Here is a 17,590-nt window from a genome sequence, read left to right on the forward strand (position 1 = left end):
AGAGAGAAAGATTTAAAGTATCGGGCGGCACGGTAGCACAGTGGTTAGCACTGCTGCTTCACAGCTCCAGGGACCTGGGTTCGATTCCCGGCTTGGGTCACTGTCTGTGTGGAGTTTGCACGTTCTCCTCGTGTCTGCGTGGGTTTCCTCCGGGTGCTCCGGTTTCCTCCCACAGTCCAAAGATGTGCGGGTTAGGTTGATTGGCCAGGTTAAAATTGCCCCTTAGTGTCCTGAGATGCATAGGTTAGAGGGATTAGTGGGTAAATATGTAGGGATATGGGGGTAGGGCCTGGGTGGGATTGTGGTCGGTGGCCTCTTTCTGTACTATAGGGTTTCTATGATTTCTATGATTAATCCTCCTGTATTTTCTATTGCAGTAGGAAACCACACATCATGTGTGAGCCGGCAGGGTGCAAGTCTAATTCGAGACTTGGGGGAACTGAAATCCTGCACGAAAATCGAGAATGTGACTGGAACGGACAAGGGAGGGAACTATTCATCGTTGAACGTTCCTAGAGCAGACTTATGGTGGTACTGTGGAGGAAAGGTATTAAGAACTACCTTACCCCCAAAGTGGAGGGGGACGTGTGCCATTGTACAATTGGCCATCCCATTTACCCTGGCGTTTGAAAAAGGGAAGGTAATAGAAGGGAGGAATAAAAGGGAAATAATAGAGACCTCTTTTGATGATCGTATATATCTAGACTCTTTGGGTATACCAAGGGGAGTAACCTGATGAATTTAAGGCTCGCAACCAGATTGCGGCGGGCATCGAGTCCTCTCTCTTTTGGTGGGTTACGATCAACAAAAATGTAGATTGGATAAACTATATTTACTATAACCAGCAGAGGTTTATTAATTATACCAGGGATGCAGTAAAAGGCATAGCCGAACAACTAGATGCCACCAGCAGGATGGCTTGGGAGAATAGAATGGCTTTAGATATGATATTGGCTGAGAAAGGAGGTGTGTGTGTGATGCTGGGAGAAAATTGTTGCAATTTTATCCCGAACAACACGGCACCTGATGGGACAATCACTCGGGCTTTGCGGGGATTAACTACCCTTGCGGAAGAAATGGCCGAAAATTCAGGAGTAGAGACATCAATCACTGGGTGGTTGGACACGTGGTTCGGGAAATGGAAAAACATAGTGGCCTCAATTTTCACCTCCCTGATAGTGGTGGCCGGACTGCTGATAACGGTGCGATGCTGTATTATACCCTGTGTACGAGGGCTGATTCAGCGACTAATTGAGACAGCTCTGACAAAACAAATGTCCCTAAAAGGATAAAGTGGAAGGTGTGTACTTGTTAGATGGCAGAGATGAAATTACAAAATTGAATGAGGCTGCCAGGATAATGGTTGAGAAGTTTGAGGCAGCCTGTGAGAACTCCCCCTTGTATGCAGAAGGCAACAAGTGTGAACCAGAAAAGAAAAAGGGGGGACTGTGAAAAGCAGATAAGAATGTTGCTTCTGCAGGAGAATCACAAGACGACTGATAAGGTATGGATAGGGTTAAAGTGGCTGGAACAAAGGGAAGCCAGTGCTGCAGCTTGTCACGTACACTGTGGGCGTTCACACAGAAAGTGGCGTGAAAATGGGAGATAAGGATGGGAGGGAACAGCCAAATAAGGGACAAAGTAAACATGGACGGGGACTGCCAAGCTGGATAGCAAGGGCAGTAAACAAAGGCGGAGTAAACCTAGGGCTTATGATAGGTGATATCCGATAACACGAACACCAACTGTGGGGAAGGGGAGGGATTGAGAGACACAAAGAAATTGCATAAAAGTATAGGAGAGATACTCCAGTGTGTGCCTATTTGCTGGCCACCCGTTCTTGCAAGACCGTTAAATAAAAGTGTTTGCTACTTCAGAATTTGACTTGGAGTAAATTATTTGCAAAGTGAGCTTCGTTTCTCACACCTATAACCCTCAATCCTATTAAGTCCCATGTACTCATCCAGAAGTCTCTTAAAAGACCCCATCGAGTTTGCCTCCACCACCACTGATGGCAGCCGATTCCACTCGCCCACCACCCTCTGTGTGAAAAACTTACCCCTGACATCTCCTCTGTACCTACTCCCCAGCACCTTAAACCTGTGTCCTCTCGTAGCAGCCATTTCAGCCCTGGGAAAAAGCCTCTGAGAATCCACCCGATCTATACCTCTCAACATCTTGTACACCTCTATTAGGTCACCTCTCATCCTTCGTCTCTCCAAGGAGAAAAGACCGAGCTCCCTCAGCCTATCCTCATAAGGCATGCCAACCAATCCAGGCAACATCCTTGTAAATCTTCTCTGCACCCTTTCAATCATTTCCACATCCCTCCTGTAATGAGGCGACCAGAACTGAACACAGTACTCCAAGTGGGGTCTGACGAGGGTCTTATAAAGCTGCATCATTATCTCCCGACTCCGAAACTCAATCCCTCGATTGATGAAGGCCAGCACACCATACGCCTTCTTTACCACCTCCTCTACCTGCGAGGCCGATTTAAGAGTCCTATGGACCTGGACCCCAAGGTCCTTCTGATCCTCTACAGTACTAAGAATCTTACCCTTGATATTATACTCCTTCATCCCATTTGACCTGCCAAAATGGACCACTACACATTTATCCAGGTTGAAGTCCATCTGCCACTTCTCCGCCCAGTCTTGCATCCTATCTATGTCACACTGCAGCTTCTAACATCCCTCCAAACTATCCACAACACCACCAACCTTCGTGTCGTCAGCAAACCCATCCCTCCACTTCCTCATCCAGGTCATTTATGAAAATGACAAACAGCAAGGGTCCCAGAACAGATCCCTGGGGCACTCCACTGGTGACCGACCTCCATTCAGAAAAAGACCCATCTACAACCACTCTCTGCCTTCTGCAGGCAAGCCAGTTCTGGATCCACAAGGCAACAGCCCCTTGGATCCCATGCCCTCTCACTTTCTCGAGAAGTCTTGCATGGGGGACCTTATCGAACGCCTTGCTGAAATCCATGTAAACCACATCTACCGCTTTTCTTTCGTCAATGTGTTTAGTCACATTTTCAAAGAACTCCACCAGGCTCGTAAGGCACGATTTGCCTTTGACAAAGCCGTGCTGACTACTTTTTAGCATACTAAACTTCTCTAAATGTTCATAAATCCTGTCCCTCAGGATCTCCTCCATCAACTTACCAACCACTGAGGTTAGACTCACTGGTCGGTAATTTCCTGGGCTATCCCTATTCCCCTTCTTGAATATAGGAACCACATCCGCAATCCTCCGGAACCTCTCTCATCTCCATCGATGACACAAAGATCATCGCCAGAAGCTCTGCAATCTCTTCCCCCTCGCCTCCCACAGTAACCTGGGGTACATCCCATCCGGTCCCGGCGACTTATCTATCTTGATGCTATTTAAAATTTCCAACACATCCTCTTTCTTAATGTCCACGTACTCAATCTTTTCAGTCCGCCTCAATCCTGTAGTACAACCACCCAGGTCTTTTTCCACCGTGAATACCGAGGTAAAATATTCATTTAGCACCTCTGCTATTTCTTCCGGTTCTATACAGACTTTCTCACCACATTTTATAGGTCCTATTCCTTCATATCTCATCCTTTTACTCTTCACATATTTATAGAACGCCTTAGGGTTCTCCTTAATCTTACCTGCCAAGGCCTTCTCGTGACCCCTTCTGGCTCTCCTAATTTCTTTCTTAAGTCCCTTCCTACAAGCCGAATACTCATCTAGATCCCTATCATCGCCTAGCTCTCTGAACCTTTTGTACGCTTTCCTTTTCTTTCTCACAAGGTTCAGTGCAGCTTTCGTGCACCACGGTTCCCGTAACCGACCAAAACCTCCCTGTCTCATCGGAACGTTGTCATGCAGAACTCCAGACAAACATTCCTTGAAAATCAGCCACCTTACATAGAAACATAGAAACCCTACAGTGCAGAAGGAGGCCATTCGGCCCATCGAGTCTGCACCGACCACAATCCCACCCAGGCCCTACCCCCACATATTTACCCGCTAATCCTTCTAACCTACACATCCCAGGACTCTAAGGGGCAATTTTTAACCTGGCCAATCAACCTAACCTGCACATCTTTGGACCTTACTTCGATACTTTTCCTCGCGAATACCTCCTTCCAATTTACGCCTCTAATCTCCTGCCTGATGGCTTCATATTTCCCCTTACTCCAGATAAACACTTTCCTAGCTTGCCTCATCCTATCTCTTTCCAATGCTAGCGTAAAGGAGATAGAGTTATGATCACTATCCCCAAGATGCTCCCCCACTGAGAGATCCGACACCTGTCCAGGCTCATTAGCCAGTACCAGATCGAGTACAGCCTCTCCTCTTGTAGGCTTATCCACATGCTGTGTCAGGAAACCCTCCTGAACAGACCTAACAAACTCCTCCCCATCCAAACCCCTTACCATAGGGATATTCCAATCGATGTTTGGGAAATTAAAGTCTCCCAACACGACAACCCTGTTATTATTACATCTCTCCAGGATCTGTTTCCCTATCTGCTCCTCAACATCCCTGTTACTATTGGGCGGCCTGTAGAAAACACCCAGCAAAGTTATTGACCCCTTCCCGCTCCGAACTTCCACCCACAGAGACTCCGTAGACAATCCCTCCACGGCCTCCACCTTCTCTACAGCTGTGACACTATCCCTGATCAACAGTGCCACTGCCGCCCCCCCCCCCCTCTTTTGCCTCCCTCTCTGTCCTTTCTGAAACCCAGCCTCTGAAGTATCCAGTCCTGTCCCTGTCCCCAAGTCTCTGTAATGGCCACCACATCACACTTCCAAGCATCGATCCACACTCTAAGCTCATCCACTTCATTCACTACACACCTGGCGTTAAAATAGACACATCTCAAACCTTTGGTCTGAGCTCTCCCCTTCTCCATCACCCGTCTATTCTCCCTCTTACATTGTCTACAATCCTTCTCTATTTGTGGGCTAACCTCCTCGATCTCAGTCACCTCATCACGATTCCCTCCCCCCAACCTTTCTAGTTTAAAGTCTCCCCAGTAGCCTTAGCCAACCTTCCTGCCAGGATATTGGTCCCCCTGGGATTCAAGTGCCACCCGTCTTTTTTGTACAGGTCACACCTGCCCCCAAAGAGGTCCCAATGATCCAGGAACCTGAATCCCTGCCCCTTGCTCCAGTCCCTCAGCCACGCATTCATCCTCCACCTCACTCCATTCCTGCTCTCACTTTCTCGTGGCACAGGCAGCAATCCTGAGATTACTACCTTTGCATTCCTCCTTCCCAACTGTCTACCTATCTCCCTATATTCTCTTTTCATGACCCCTTCCCTCTTCCTACCTATGTCAGCGGTACCAATATGTACCATGACCTCTGGCTCCTCTCCCTCCCACCTCAGGATATCTGGAACGCAATCCGAGACATCCCGGATCCAGGGAGGCAGACCACCAAGGCGGCACGGTAGCACAGTGGTTAGCACTGCTGCTTCACAGCTCCAGGGTCCCGGGTTCGATTCCCGGCTCGGGTCACTGTCTGCGTGGGTTTCCTCCGGGTGCTCCGGTTTCCTCCCACAGTCCAAAGATGTGCGGGTTAGGTTGATTGGCCAGGTTAAAAAAATTGCCCCTTAGAGTCCTGGGAGGCGTAGGTTAGAGGGATTAGCGGGTAAATTAGCGGGTAAAAAAAAAGGGATTAGCGGGTAGGGCCTGGGTGGGATTGTGGTCGGTGCAGACTCGATGGGCCGAATGGCCTCCTTCTGCACTGTAGGGTTTCTATGACTTTCTATGACTTCTATGACCATCCGAGACTCCCGTCTGCCTCCGCAAAAACGCCTGTCCGACCCCCTTAATGTTGAGTCCCCGATTAAAACTGCCTTCCTCCTCCTTTCCTTGGCCCTCTGAGCTACAGGGCCGGACTCTGCTCCAGAGACATGGCCACTGCTGCTTCCCCCAGGTGGGCTGTCCCCCCCAGCAGTACTCAGACAGGAGTACTTATTGTGAAGGGGCACATCCACCAGGGTGCTCTCTATCACCCGAACTTTCCCCTTCCTGGACGTTACCCACTTGTCTACCTCCCGTGGCCCTGGTGTGACCACCTGCTGATAGCTCCTGTCTATCACCTCTTAATTTTCCCTAACCAGACGAAGATCCTCAAGCTACAGTTCCAGTTCTCTAACATGGTCCCTTAGGAACCGCAGCTCGACACACCCATCACAGATATGGAATCTGGGAGGCCAGGAGCCTCCAGGACTTCCCACATCCTATATTGGGAACAACAGGCTGGCCTCACACTCATAATTTCCCTTCTTATTTCAAGGAACACAGAGAAACGTACTTAAGAATTAAGCTTACCCTGCCTCGCCCTTTCCGCCTAAGCCCTTAGAGCCAAAGCCCTTCAGCTCTCACTCTGCTCCCTTCTCACTCCCGCTGCCCGCTCTCAACGCTGCCCGCTGGATACTGTGGCCTGCTTTTTAAACCTCCCGCGCGCTTAAAAGAAAATTCAAAAGCCCTTCCCACAACACCCCGCGCGCGGCCTACTTCTGGTCTAGACTTTAAAAGTTTAAAAATAAATAAACCAAGCCCGCGAAAAAGTGATTTAAAAGTCGATCTCGTACCCCAGCACTCCTGTAACAAATCGCTCCTCCTTGCCTCTCTCAGGATGAACAATGAGGATGATCCCCCCAGCTAAGTAGCTTTTATATTAAGCTAAAATTCAAAAACCCTTCCCACAACACCCCGCGCGCGGCCTACGTCCGGTCTAGACTTTAAAAGTTTAAAAATAAATAGATAAATAAACCAAGTCTGCGAAAAGGTGATTTAAAAGTCGATCTCTTACCCCAGCACTCCTGTAACAAATCACTCCTCCTTGCCTCTCTCAGGATGAACAATGAGCCAAGCTTCATTGAGGAAGGGTGTCGTAGTTTGCAGGAAGACTTAGACAGGTTGCAAAGTTGGGCCGAGAGGTGGCGGATGGAGTTTAATGCGGAGAAGTGTGAGGTAATTCACTTTGGTAGGAATAACAGATGTGTTGAGTATAGGGCTAACGGGAGGACTTTGAATAGTGTGGAGGAGCAGAGGGATCTAGGTGTATGTGTGCATAGATCCCTGAAAGTTGGGAATCAAGTAGATAAGGTTGTTAAGAAGGCATATGGTGTCTTGGCGTTTATTGGTAGGGGGATTGAATTTAGGAGTCGTAGCGTTATGTTGCAACTGTACACAACTCTGGTGCGGCCGCACTTGGAGTACTGTGTGCAGTTCTGGTCCCCACATTACAGGAAGGATGTGGAGGCTTTGGAGAGGGTGCAGAGGAGGTTTACCAGGATGTTGCCTGGTATGGAGGGGAGATCCTATGAGGAGAGGCTGAGGGATTTGGGATTGTTTTCGCTGGAAAGGCGGCGGCTAAGAGGGGATCTTATTGAAACATATAAGATGATTAGAGGTTTAGATAGGGTGGATAGTGATAGCCTTTTTCCTCTGATGGAGAAATCCAGCACGAGGGGGCATGGCTTTAAATTGAGGGGGGGTAGTTATAGAACCGATGTCAGGGGTAGGTTCTTTACCCAGAGGGTGGTGAGGGATTGGAATGCCCTGCCAGCATCAGTAGTAAATGCGCCTAGTTTGGGGGCGTTTAAGAGATCCGTAGATAGGTTCATGGACGAAAAGAAATTGGTTTAGGTTGGAGGGTCACAGTTTTTTTTTTAACTGGTCGGTGCAACATCGTGGGCCGAAGGGCCTGTTCTGCGCTGTAATGTTCTATGTTCTATGTTCTATGCGCTTTAAGACTTCCAGCACCTCCTTCTTTGTTCTTTGTACACTCCTCATACATCACTATTTATTTCCCCAAGTTCCATAGCATCCATGCTTAGGGAACCCGGGATCCTTGTATTAATTTGAACAGCGTGCCAGTTGAACCTTACTTTAATTGATATATTCCTTGCTTAGTTAAAGTTCCCGGTTGGTTAAATAAATTACTTGTTAATTATTTACTTAAAGTGAGTGTCAGGTCTTTCTGTTAATGAATCTTTGAACATTAATGAGGAACAGTTAACACCTTCCCAAACAAATTTAACAGATTACAAAGGAGGTAAAGGAGATTAACCTCTGCATTGTAACAATATGCTTAGAGTCATAGAGGTTTACAGCATGGAAACAGGCCCTTCGGCCCAACTTGTCCATGCCGCCCTTTTTTTTAAACACCTAAGCTCGTCCCAATTGCCCGCATTTGGCCCATATCCCTCTATACCCATCTTACCCATGTAACTGTCTAAATGCTTTTTAAAAGATAAAATTGCACCTGCCTCTACTACTACCTCTGGCAGCTTGTCCCAGACACTCACCACCCTCTGTGTGAAATAATTGCCCCTCTGGACACTTTTGTATCTCTCCCCTCTCACCTTAAACCCATGCCCTCTAGTTTTAGATTCCCCTACTTTTGGGAAGAGACATTGACTATCTAGCTGATCTGTGCCCCTCAATATTTTATGGATCTCTATAAGATCACCCCTCAGCCTCCTACGCTCCAGAGATAAAAGTCCCAGTCTATCCAGCCTCTCCTTATAACTCAAACCATCAAGTCCCGGTAGCATCCTAGTGAATCTTTTCTGCACTCTTTCTAGTTTAATAATATCCTTTCTGGAATAGGGTGACCAGAACTGTACACAGTATTCCAAGTGAATGGCTCCATGCCCTTTTTGGGCATGGAGCCATTCTCGCCTGTAAACAGGGACGGGAGGATAGCGATATGATTCGTACAGGGCGCAAATTGGATTTTTGGCACCCATGCTATCTTCCCGGCTTGGCATGCTGATTGACCAACATGGTGAGCTGGTAAAATCGTGCTCAGTTTGTGCAAATTTGGTCTCCATATTTAAGGAAGGATATACTTGCATTGGAGGAGGTTCAGCAAGGCTTTACTAGAAACTGCTAGATGGCTCGTGACATCATGTCCTGTGAAAGAATTAAAAAAGCAAGAGTATGGGCTGGTTAAACACTATTTTCCTTGAACAATCCTTGCTGGTTTTCCATACTCCATCCAAATATGTCCAAAAGTTTTCCAAGATTATTGTCTCTAAAAGCTTTCCCACCACTGGTTAAGCTGACTGCCTGGGGTTGCACTGTTTTTTGAGGATTGAGATACCCTGTGTCTAAAGAGGATCGATAGAGCCAACCCTTTGGTTGGCATCCTATGCCTTTGCAAATACACCCTTTTCTCCGCATGCTCAGATACGTTTTATCAGATCCTGGTGTCTAATCTACTTGAAGTTCCAGCTGCCATTCTAACACCTTCTGCTTGTCAATTGTAGCGTATCTAACGTCTCAATTAGTGATTCTGATGAATCTTTGAACATTAATGAGGAACAGTTAACACCTTCCTAAACAAATTTAACAGATTACAAAGGAGGTAAAGGAGATTAACCTCTGCTTGTAACAATATGCTTAGAGTCATAGAGGTTTACAGCATGGAAACAGGCTCTTCGGCCCAACTTGTCCATGCCACCCTTTTTTTTAAACATCGAAGCTCGTCCCAATTGCCCGCACTTGAAGCTTGTCCCAATTGCCCGCATTTGGCCCATATCCCTCTATACCCATCTTACCCATGTAACTGTCTAAATGCTTTTTAAAAGACAAAATTGTACCCACCTCTACTACTACCTCTGGCAGCTTGTTCCAGACACTCACCACCCTCTGTGTGAAATAATTGCCCCTCTGGACACTTTTGTATCTCTCCCCTCTCACCTTAAACCTATGCCCTCTAGTTTTAGACTCCCCTACCTTTGGGAAGAGACATTGACTATCTAGTTGATCTACATAGAACATAGAACAGTACAGCACAGAACAGGCCCTTCGGTCCACGATGTTGTGCCGAGCTTTATCTGAAACCAAGATCAAGCTATCCCACTCCCTATCATCCTGGTGTGCTCCATGTGCCTATCTAATAACCGCTTAAATGTTCCTAAAGTGTCTGACTCCACTATCACTGCAGGCAGTCCATTCCACACCCCAACCACTCTCTGCGTAAAGAACCTACCTCTGATATCCTTCCTGTATCTCCCACCACGAATCCTATAGTTATGCCCCCTTGTAATAGCTCCATCCACCCGAGGAAATAGTCTTTGAACGTTCACTCTATCTATCCCCTTCATCATTTCATAAACCTCTATTAAGTCTCCCCTCAGCCTCCTCCGCTCCAGAGAGAACAGCCCCAGCTCCCTCAACCTTTCCTCATAAGACCTACCCTCCAAACCAGGCAGCATCCTGGTAAATCTCCTCTGCACTCTTTCCAGCGCTTCCACATCCTTCTTATAGTGAGGTGACCAGAACTGCACACAATATTCCAAATGTGGTCTCACCAAGGTCCTGTACAGTTGCAGCATAACCCCACGGCTCTTAAACTCCAACCCCCGTTAATAAAAGCTAACACACTATAGGCCTTCTTCACAGCTCTATCCACTTGAGTGGCAACCTTTAGAGAGCTGTGGATATGAACCCCAAGATCTCTCTGTTCCTCCACAGTCTTCAGAACCCTACCTTTGACCCTGTAATCCACATTTAAATTAGTCCTACCAAAATGAATCACCTCACATTTATCAGGGTTAAACTCCATTTGCCATTTTTCAGCCCAGCTTTGCATCCTAGCTATGTCTCTTTGCAGCCTACAACAGCCCTCCACCTCATCCACTACTCCACCAATCTTGGTGTCATCAGCAAATTTACTGATCTGTGCTAGAGTTTCGTGGCCTGAAACTCTGTCTCCCCATGGGTGCTGCCAGACCTGCTGAGTATTTTCAGCATTTTCTGACTATTTCAGATTGCGAGTAAGTCTCACAACACCAGGTTAAAGTGCAACAGGTTTATTTTTTTTGTACTTTTCCAATTCAATCAAATCAAATCCAATTCAAAGTCTCAACAAGTTGAGACATTCCTGCTCCAAGCTAACAATGATGTGGAGATCCCTGAAGAAGGGGCTTAGAGCCTCGAAAGCTTGTGTGGCTTTTGCTACCAAATAAACCTGTTGGACTTTAACCTGGTGTTGTCAAGCTAACAAGACAGAGTCTGCATCCCCTGTGGCCAGACCAGGTTCTACAGCCTCCGTCTCGGGCTTGACCTACATGAGACAAGCTGATTGGAGCAGGCGCAAGCCCACCTCCTCCAAGGCTAATCTCATTTGCATCTCAGCCAAAAAAGGCCGAGATGCCGGTTTTTAAAAATTGCTTCATTTTTAAATGAAGCTTATAATACAACCTAATGACCCCAACCAAGCACAGCACGGACGGGCAATCCATACCGTCCATACTACACTTGATCTTTAGCAGCACCTGTCGGGGCAGTACTCCTTCGGGTGAGTACTTTGGTCGCAACTGCCTTCTGAGCATGCGCAATCTATGGCTCCCCGATTCCTGCAGTGGTGCCAGGAGCCTCCAGGAGGCGCGGTGATTCGGCGCCGTTTAGGAGCGGATTTCTGGGCCGAGTCGCCCGGAGCGCGGCAGCCGCGGTTAGGCCTTGGGGTTTTGTGGCTTTTCTCTGCAGTGTGTTGCTGCTCCAGACGGGTACCGTGATAATGACCAGGCCCGGCTGGCCATTAGCGGCCACTCGGCTTTGCACCGTGCCAGGATTTGAAGTGTTGAGACTGAGCGGTGTGTCGGGCTGGGGCGCGGCCAACAAGAATGACCTGGTCCTGGGAGTTGGTGACAACCGGATCAGAAGCCGTCAACATATCATCTACTTCCCGGGAGATGTGCAGGTCGGTGCGGCGGCCAAGCAGCATTCACTCTTCCCCCCAGTCCAATAGATTCAGTCGGCTTTCAGCCTTCCCGCATACCGAGCTGAGGAGGGGGGGGCTCGAACGCCACCCCCGCCGCGTCGCCCCGCGGGTCGACGCCCGCCCCCCTCTCGTTGTTGGAATTGTTTTCCATTTATATTAGAAATGGAAACATATTAACATTTTACTTCGAGAAAGGCACAGATGCACCAATTGACAGATGATATTGTAATACAAGGCATTCTATAGGCCTTTGAATAACAGATGTGTTGAGTATAGGGCTAACGGGAGGACTTTGAATAGTGTGGAGGAGCAGAGGGATCTAGGTGTATGTGTGCATAGATCCCTGAAAGTTGGGAATCAAGTAGATAAGGTTGTTAAGAAGGCATATGGTGTCTTGGCGTTTATTGGTAGGGGGATTGAATTTAGGAGTCGTAGCGTTATGTTGCAACTGTACACAACTCTGGTGCGGCCGCACTTGGAGTACTGTGTGCAGTTCTGGTCCCCACATTACAGGAAGGATGTGGAGGCTTTGGAGAGGGTGCAGAGGAGGTTTACCAGGATGTTGCCTGGTATGGAGGGGAGATCCTATGAGGAGAGGCTGAGGGATTTGGGATTGTTTTCGCTGGAAAGGCGGCGGCTAAGAGGGGATCTTATTGAAACATATAAGATGATTAGAGGTTTAGATAGGGTGGATAGTGATAGCCTTTTTCCTCTGATGGAGAAATCCAGCACGAGGGGGCATGGCTTTAAATTGAGGGGGGGTAGTTATAGAACCGATGTCAGGGGTAGGTTCTTTACCCAGAGGGTGGTGAGGGATTGGAATGCCCTGCCAGCATCAGTAGTAAATGCGCCTAGTTTGGGGGCGTTTAAGAGATCCGTAGATAGGTTCATGGACGAAAAGAAATTGGTTTAGGTTGGAGGGTCACAGTTTTTTTTTTTAACTGGTCGGTGCAACATCGTGGGCCGAAGGGCCTGTTCTGCGCTGTAATGTTCTATGTTCTATGTTTTGAAAGACTTGCTCAGAAAAAATTTGTTGAGCTGACTTTCCACAAACTCAGCCCCTGAGCCAGACATCTTGCTTTGCATATCGATATCTATTTACAATTAGATACAGTAGACTCATTAGCTGCAGTTCTGCAGTAGAACCAAGTGCAGGAAAGTCGCAGATGTGCAGGCAATCTTTGCCGCATATGTGTATACTGCAGGCTACTTACTATCTTGAGCTTCCAATGACCATAGTCTATTCTAGCTGTTGTTTAAAATCAAATTGCTGCCATCAGAAACAGTGCTGTATTTACATATAGGAGGACCGTGGTCAATATCCATAAGCTATCTATAGCATCTTGTATTTTTATGGTGTCTTGACATTGTAAAACTTCAGGAATGTTACCAAACAAATTTTACCTCTGGACCATATATAGAGGTGGTAGGCAAGGTAACCAAAAACTTGCTCGGAGGTAGGATTAAGGAACAAAAGAGTATAAATGGAATTCTGGAGTTGAAGGCATAGCTGGAATTGGAGATGAATTAGATGCTGTAATTGGAGAAGAGCAAACATTGGATCATACCCAAAATGGGGTGTAATGTCTTATCTTGTCAGCTTGAATCTTCTTTCATAGAATAGTGCAGAGGGAGGCCATTCAGCTTGTTGAGTCTGCACTGGCTTGCCACCAGATCGTCCCACCCAAGCCCTATCCACGTAGCCCCTTGTATTTACCCTGCTAATCCCCCTAACTTACCCACCTTGGGACACTAAGGGGCAAGTTACCATGGCCAATCCACCTAACCTGCATATCTTTGCAGTGTGGGAGGAAACCGGAGGACACCCACACAGACATGTGGCGAGTGTACAAACTCCACACAGACATGGGGCGAACGTACAAACTCCACACAGTCACCCAAGGCCGGAATCGAGCCCGGGTCACTGGCGCTGAGAGGTAGCAGTACTAACCACTGTACCACCGTGCCACCCCAATTTGCTCAGAGGTAGGATTAAGGAACAAAAATGTAGAGATAGAATTCTGGAGCTGAAGGCATGCTGGAATTGGAGATGAACTAGATGCTCTTTGTCTTTCTTGTGGAGACCATGAATTGGATTCAATTGGAATTTTGTTTTTGCAACAATCGAGGGATGGATTTGAGTTTGCCTGGTCCATACTGAGAATTGGCTTTGTAAGAATGGAGTAGAAAAAAAATAAGAAATGGAGAAGAGCAGAGACCTCTCATGTTAACATAGTGCACACACTTTAGAATTTAATTTACAGAAGAATTGAAGCCACTCTGTAATCAACAGTAATCCAACCTTCACATTTAGTTCCAATAACAATGGCAAATCAATCTTAATATTGTGTATGTGATCCTGGTACAAAAGCAACAAATTATAATTTCTGTGAAACATTTTTTGTGAGGAAGTAGCCACAGATGATAGTTTGAAGATCCAAAGACTTCAGTTTTGCTTTCTTGACAAAACTTCAAGACATCCAAAGGATTGTAGTGTCTTTTTGTCAAGAAAGCAAAATTAATAAACTTGTCCTTTTGTATTGGTAAGACCACAATCCATAAGACACAGGAGCAGAATTAGGCCACTCGACCCATCGAGCCTGCTCCGCCAATCAATCGTGGCTGATTTTTTTTCACATCCCTATGCTCCTGCCTTTTTCCCCATAACCCCTGATCCACTGATTAATCAAGAACCTATCTATCTCTGTCTTAAAGGACACTCGATGACCTGGCCTCCACAGCCTTCTGAGGCAAAAAATTCCACAGATTCACCACTCTCTGGCTGAAGAAATTCCTCCTCATCTCTGTTTTAAAGGATCGTCCTTTTAGTCTCAGGTTGTGCCCTCTGGTTCTAGTTTTTCCTACTAGTGGAAACATCCTCTCCACGTTCACTCTATCCAGGCCTCAGTATCCTGTAAGTTTCAATAAGACCCCCCTCATCCTTCTAAACTCCAACGAGTACAGATCCAGAGTCGTCAGCTGTTCCTCATACGACAAGCTCTTCGTTCCAGCTATCATTCTTGTGAACCTCCTCTGGACCCTTTCCAAGGCTAGCACATCCTTCCTTAGATATGGGGTCCAAAACTGCTCCCAATACTCCAAATGGGTTCCGACCAGAGCCTTATACAGCCTCAGAAGTACATCCCTGCTTTTGTATTGTAGCCCTCTCGACATGAATGCTAACATTGCAATTGCCTTTCTAACTGCCGACTGAACCTGCACGTTAACCTTAAGAGAATCTTGAACAATGACTCCCAAGTCCCTTTGTGTTTCTGATTTCCTAAGCATTTCCCCATTTAGAAAATATGAATATCTGAACTTTCTGATATGCATGGTAAATTGATTTGGTAAAAGTGTATTTTGTAGTTAAATGAGCAAATAAATGTGATTTACAGACAGACCATTTAAGGTTCAGACAATGTAAGGTTACGTAGATCTCAGGCACTTTTACTTTACCTTTTAGGAGAGCAAGGAGAGTCTGAAATGGCAGGGTCAAAAGCGAATGCTGAAAATATGCAGCAGTTCAGTCAGTATCTGTAAAGGAAAAAGGTTATTCATGCTTTGGGTGTGTACCTTCCATGAGACACAAAGACCCAAAGACATTTTAGTAAGCTTGACAAACTAAACAGTTTAGTAAGCTTGAGGGATGAGTTGGCTTCAATAGGTTGGGGAAAATTTATTAAAAGGAATAAGTGTAGGCAAACAGTGGCTAATATTTAAAGAATGCATGCATTGCAATAGTTATACATTCCTTCCTGATGCAAAAACACAACAGGAAAAGTGGTCGAACCACGGCTAACAAAAGAAATTAAGGGTATAATTAGATTCAAAGAGTCATATAAAATTGCTAGAAAAAATAACAAGCATGAGGATTGGGAGCATTTTAGAATTCAGTAAAGGAGGGTAGAGATTGACGAAAGGGATTGGGAGAGAAATGGAGTATAAGTGTAAATTTGCAAGGAACTAAAAAGCAGACTGTAAAAGTATGTAAAAAGAAAAAAATCAATGAAGACAGGTCTTACAATCCAAAATGTGAGAAGGTACAATGGTGAACAAGGAACAAAGAGAACAAAGAACAGTACTGACGAAATTGTGGAAGCATTAGTGGTGATCTTTCAAGAATGATTGAAAGCAGGGAGGGCCCCAGAGGACTGGAAACTAGCTAATGTAACACTTGCTGTTTAAGAAGGGGAAATTATAGGTTGGTTAGCTTGATTTCGGTCATTGGCAAGATTTTAGAGTCCATTATTAAAGATGAGATCGCAGAGTACTTGGAAGTGCATGATAAAATAGGACTAAGTCAGCATGGCTTCGTCAAGGGTAGGTCATGTCTGACAAATCGTTTACAGTTCTTTGAGGAGGTAAGGAAGTTAGATAAAGGAGAACCAGTGGACGTGATTTATTTAGACTTCCAAAAAACTTTTGACAAGATGCCGTATAGGAGACTGTTAAATAAGTTAAGAGCCCATGGTGTCAAGGGTAAGATCCTGGCATGAATAGAGGATTTGCTGACTGGCAGAAGGCAGAGTGTGGGGATAATGGGGCCTTTTTCAGGATGGCAGCTGGTGACTAGTGGTGTTCCTCAGGCTTCGGTGCTGGGACCACAACTTTTCAGAATATACATTAACGATTTGGAAGAAGGAACTGGAGGCACTGTTGCTAAGTTTGTAGATGATACAAAGATATGTAGAGGGACAGGTAATATTGAGGAAGCAGGTGGGCTGCAGAAGGACTTGGACAGGTCAGGAGAGTGGGCAAAGAAGTAGCAGATGGAATACAATGTGAAAAAGTGTGAGGTTATGCACTTTGGAAGGAGGAATGGAGGCATAGACTATTTTCTAAATGGGAAAATGCTTAGGAAATCAGAATCACAAAGGGACTTGGGAGTCCTTATTCAAGATTCTCTTAAGGTTAGCGTGCAGGTTCAGTCAGCAATCAGGAAGGCAATTGCAATGTTAGCTTGGAAAGAGGTTTGCTTCCCATTTTGATCTTCTCCCATCTGAAACTCCCTTTAATCTTCCTGCTTCTCAGAGTTGCACTATACTGTGTGGGCTATGAAGAATCATTTTCCCCATTGGAGTGATTGGTTTGGAGACATTTATGGCCCAAGAAGCACAAGCCAGTGCCCATGTGCATCTATGCATTCCTCTAGTGACTGAATCTAGTTGGGCTGAACAATATCCCACTGGTCTTAATTTGTCTCCATGTTTCTGAGTGACTACTGTAGCTTGCATTCCATTGTGTTCTTGGCAAACAATATGAAATGGCTTATTGAGATTTGGTAGACCCAGAGCTGGTGCTCTGACTAAAGCTGATTTTAGATAAGTAAAGGCTTACTTCTCTTCTCCCCATTCCACTTTTCCCCGATTAGTCTTCCTCCTTTGATGGAATCCTGCAAAGGTTTTGTTAGTACAGCATAACCTTCCACAAAATTACGAAGAGTAGTTGAACAATCCCAATACTTGTCTTACTCCTTTTACAGTGAGTGGTTGTGGTATGCATAGCTTTTCTTCGATCTTCCAGAATTTCTTTTTTGCCTTGTGAGATGATATATCCCAAACATGTTACCTTTTCTTGTCCTAACTGAGCTTTGCTAGGATTGAGTTTAAGACCAGCGTCCTGTATTGCTTGAAATACAGTATGCATAGCCAAGTAATGTGTCATGTGAGTGAAGCAATCAAAACATCATCTACGTTTTGTAAGATGGTTGTACCTGCACATTTAATAGGTTCAATTATCTGTATCATGTGTTTGTGAAAAATGGCTGGGCTATTATGAAATCCTTGTAGCAAACGAGTCCATGTGCATTGTTGATTTCCTACCATGAAGGCAAATTTGTATTGATGTTC

General features: G+C 45.9%; 1 protein-coding gene across 14 annotated transcripts in view; it reads left to right on the plus strand.

Moving 5' to 3' along the window:
- Positions 1–17,590, plus strand: part of c14h2orf69 (chromosome 14 C2orf69 homolog) — a 41,286-nt gene that overhangs the window by 6,728 nt on the left and 16,968 nt on the right. For 7 of the 14 annotated variants that reach the window (XM_078228657.1, XM_078228658.1, XM_078228662.1 and 4 more), the window contains one exon: positions 378–547. Coding sequence is in view for 4 of the 14 variants with exons in the window: in XM_078228655.1 (XP_078084781.1) it covers positions 338–547 (210 nt within the window). In the remaining 10 variants the exon portion in view is untranslated. Of the gene's footprint in view, positions 1–322; positions 548–11,377; positions 11,721–17,590 lie in introns of those variants that run through there. The other 7 variants (XM_078228654.1, XM_078228656.1, XM_078228655.1 and 4 more) reach the window with 6 other exon arrangements.

This window comes from Mustelus asterias, chromosome 14 (assembly GCF_964213995.1).
Source record: "Mustelus asterias chromosome 14, sMusAst1.hap1.1, whole genome shotgun sequence".
Taxonomy (NCBI): Eukaryota; Metazoa; Chordata; class Chondrichthyes; order Carcharhiniformes; family Triakidae; genus Mustelus; species Mustelus asterias.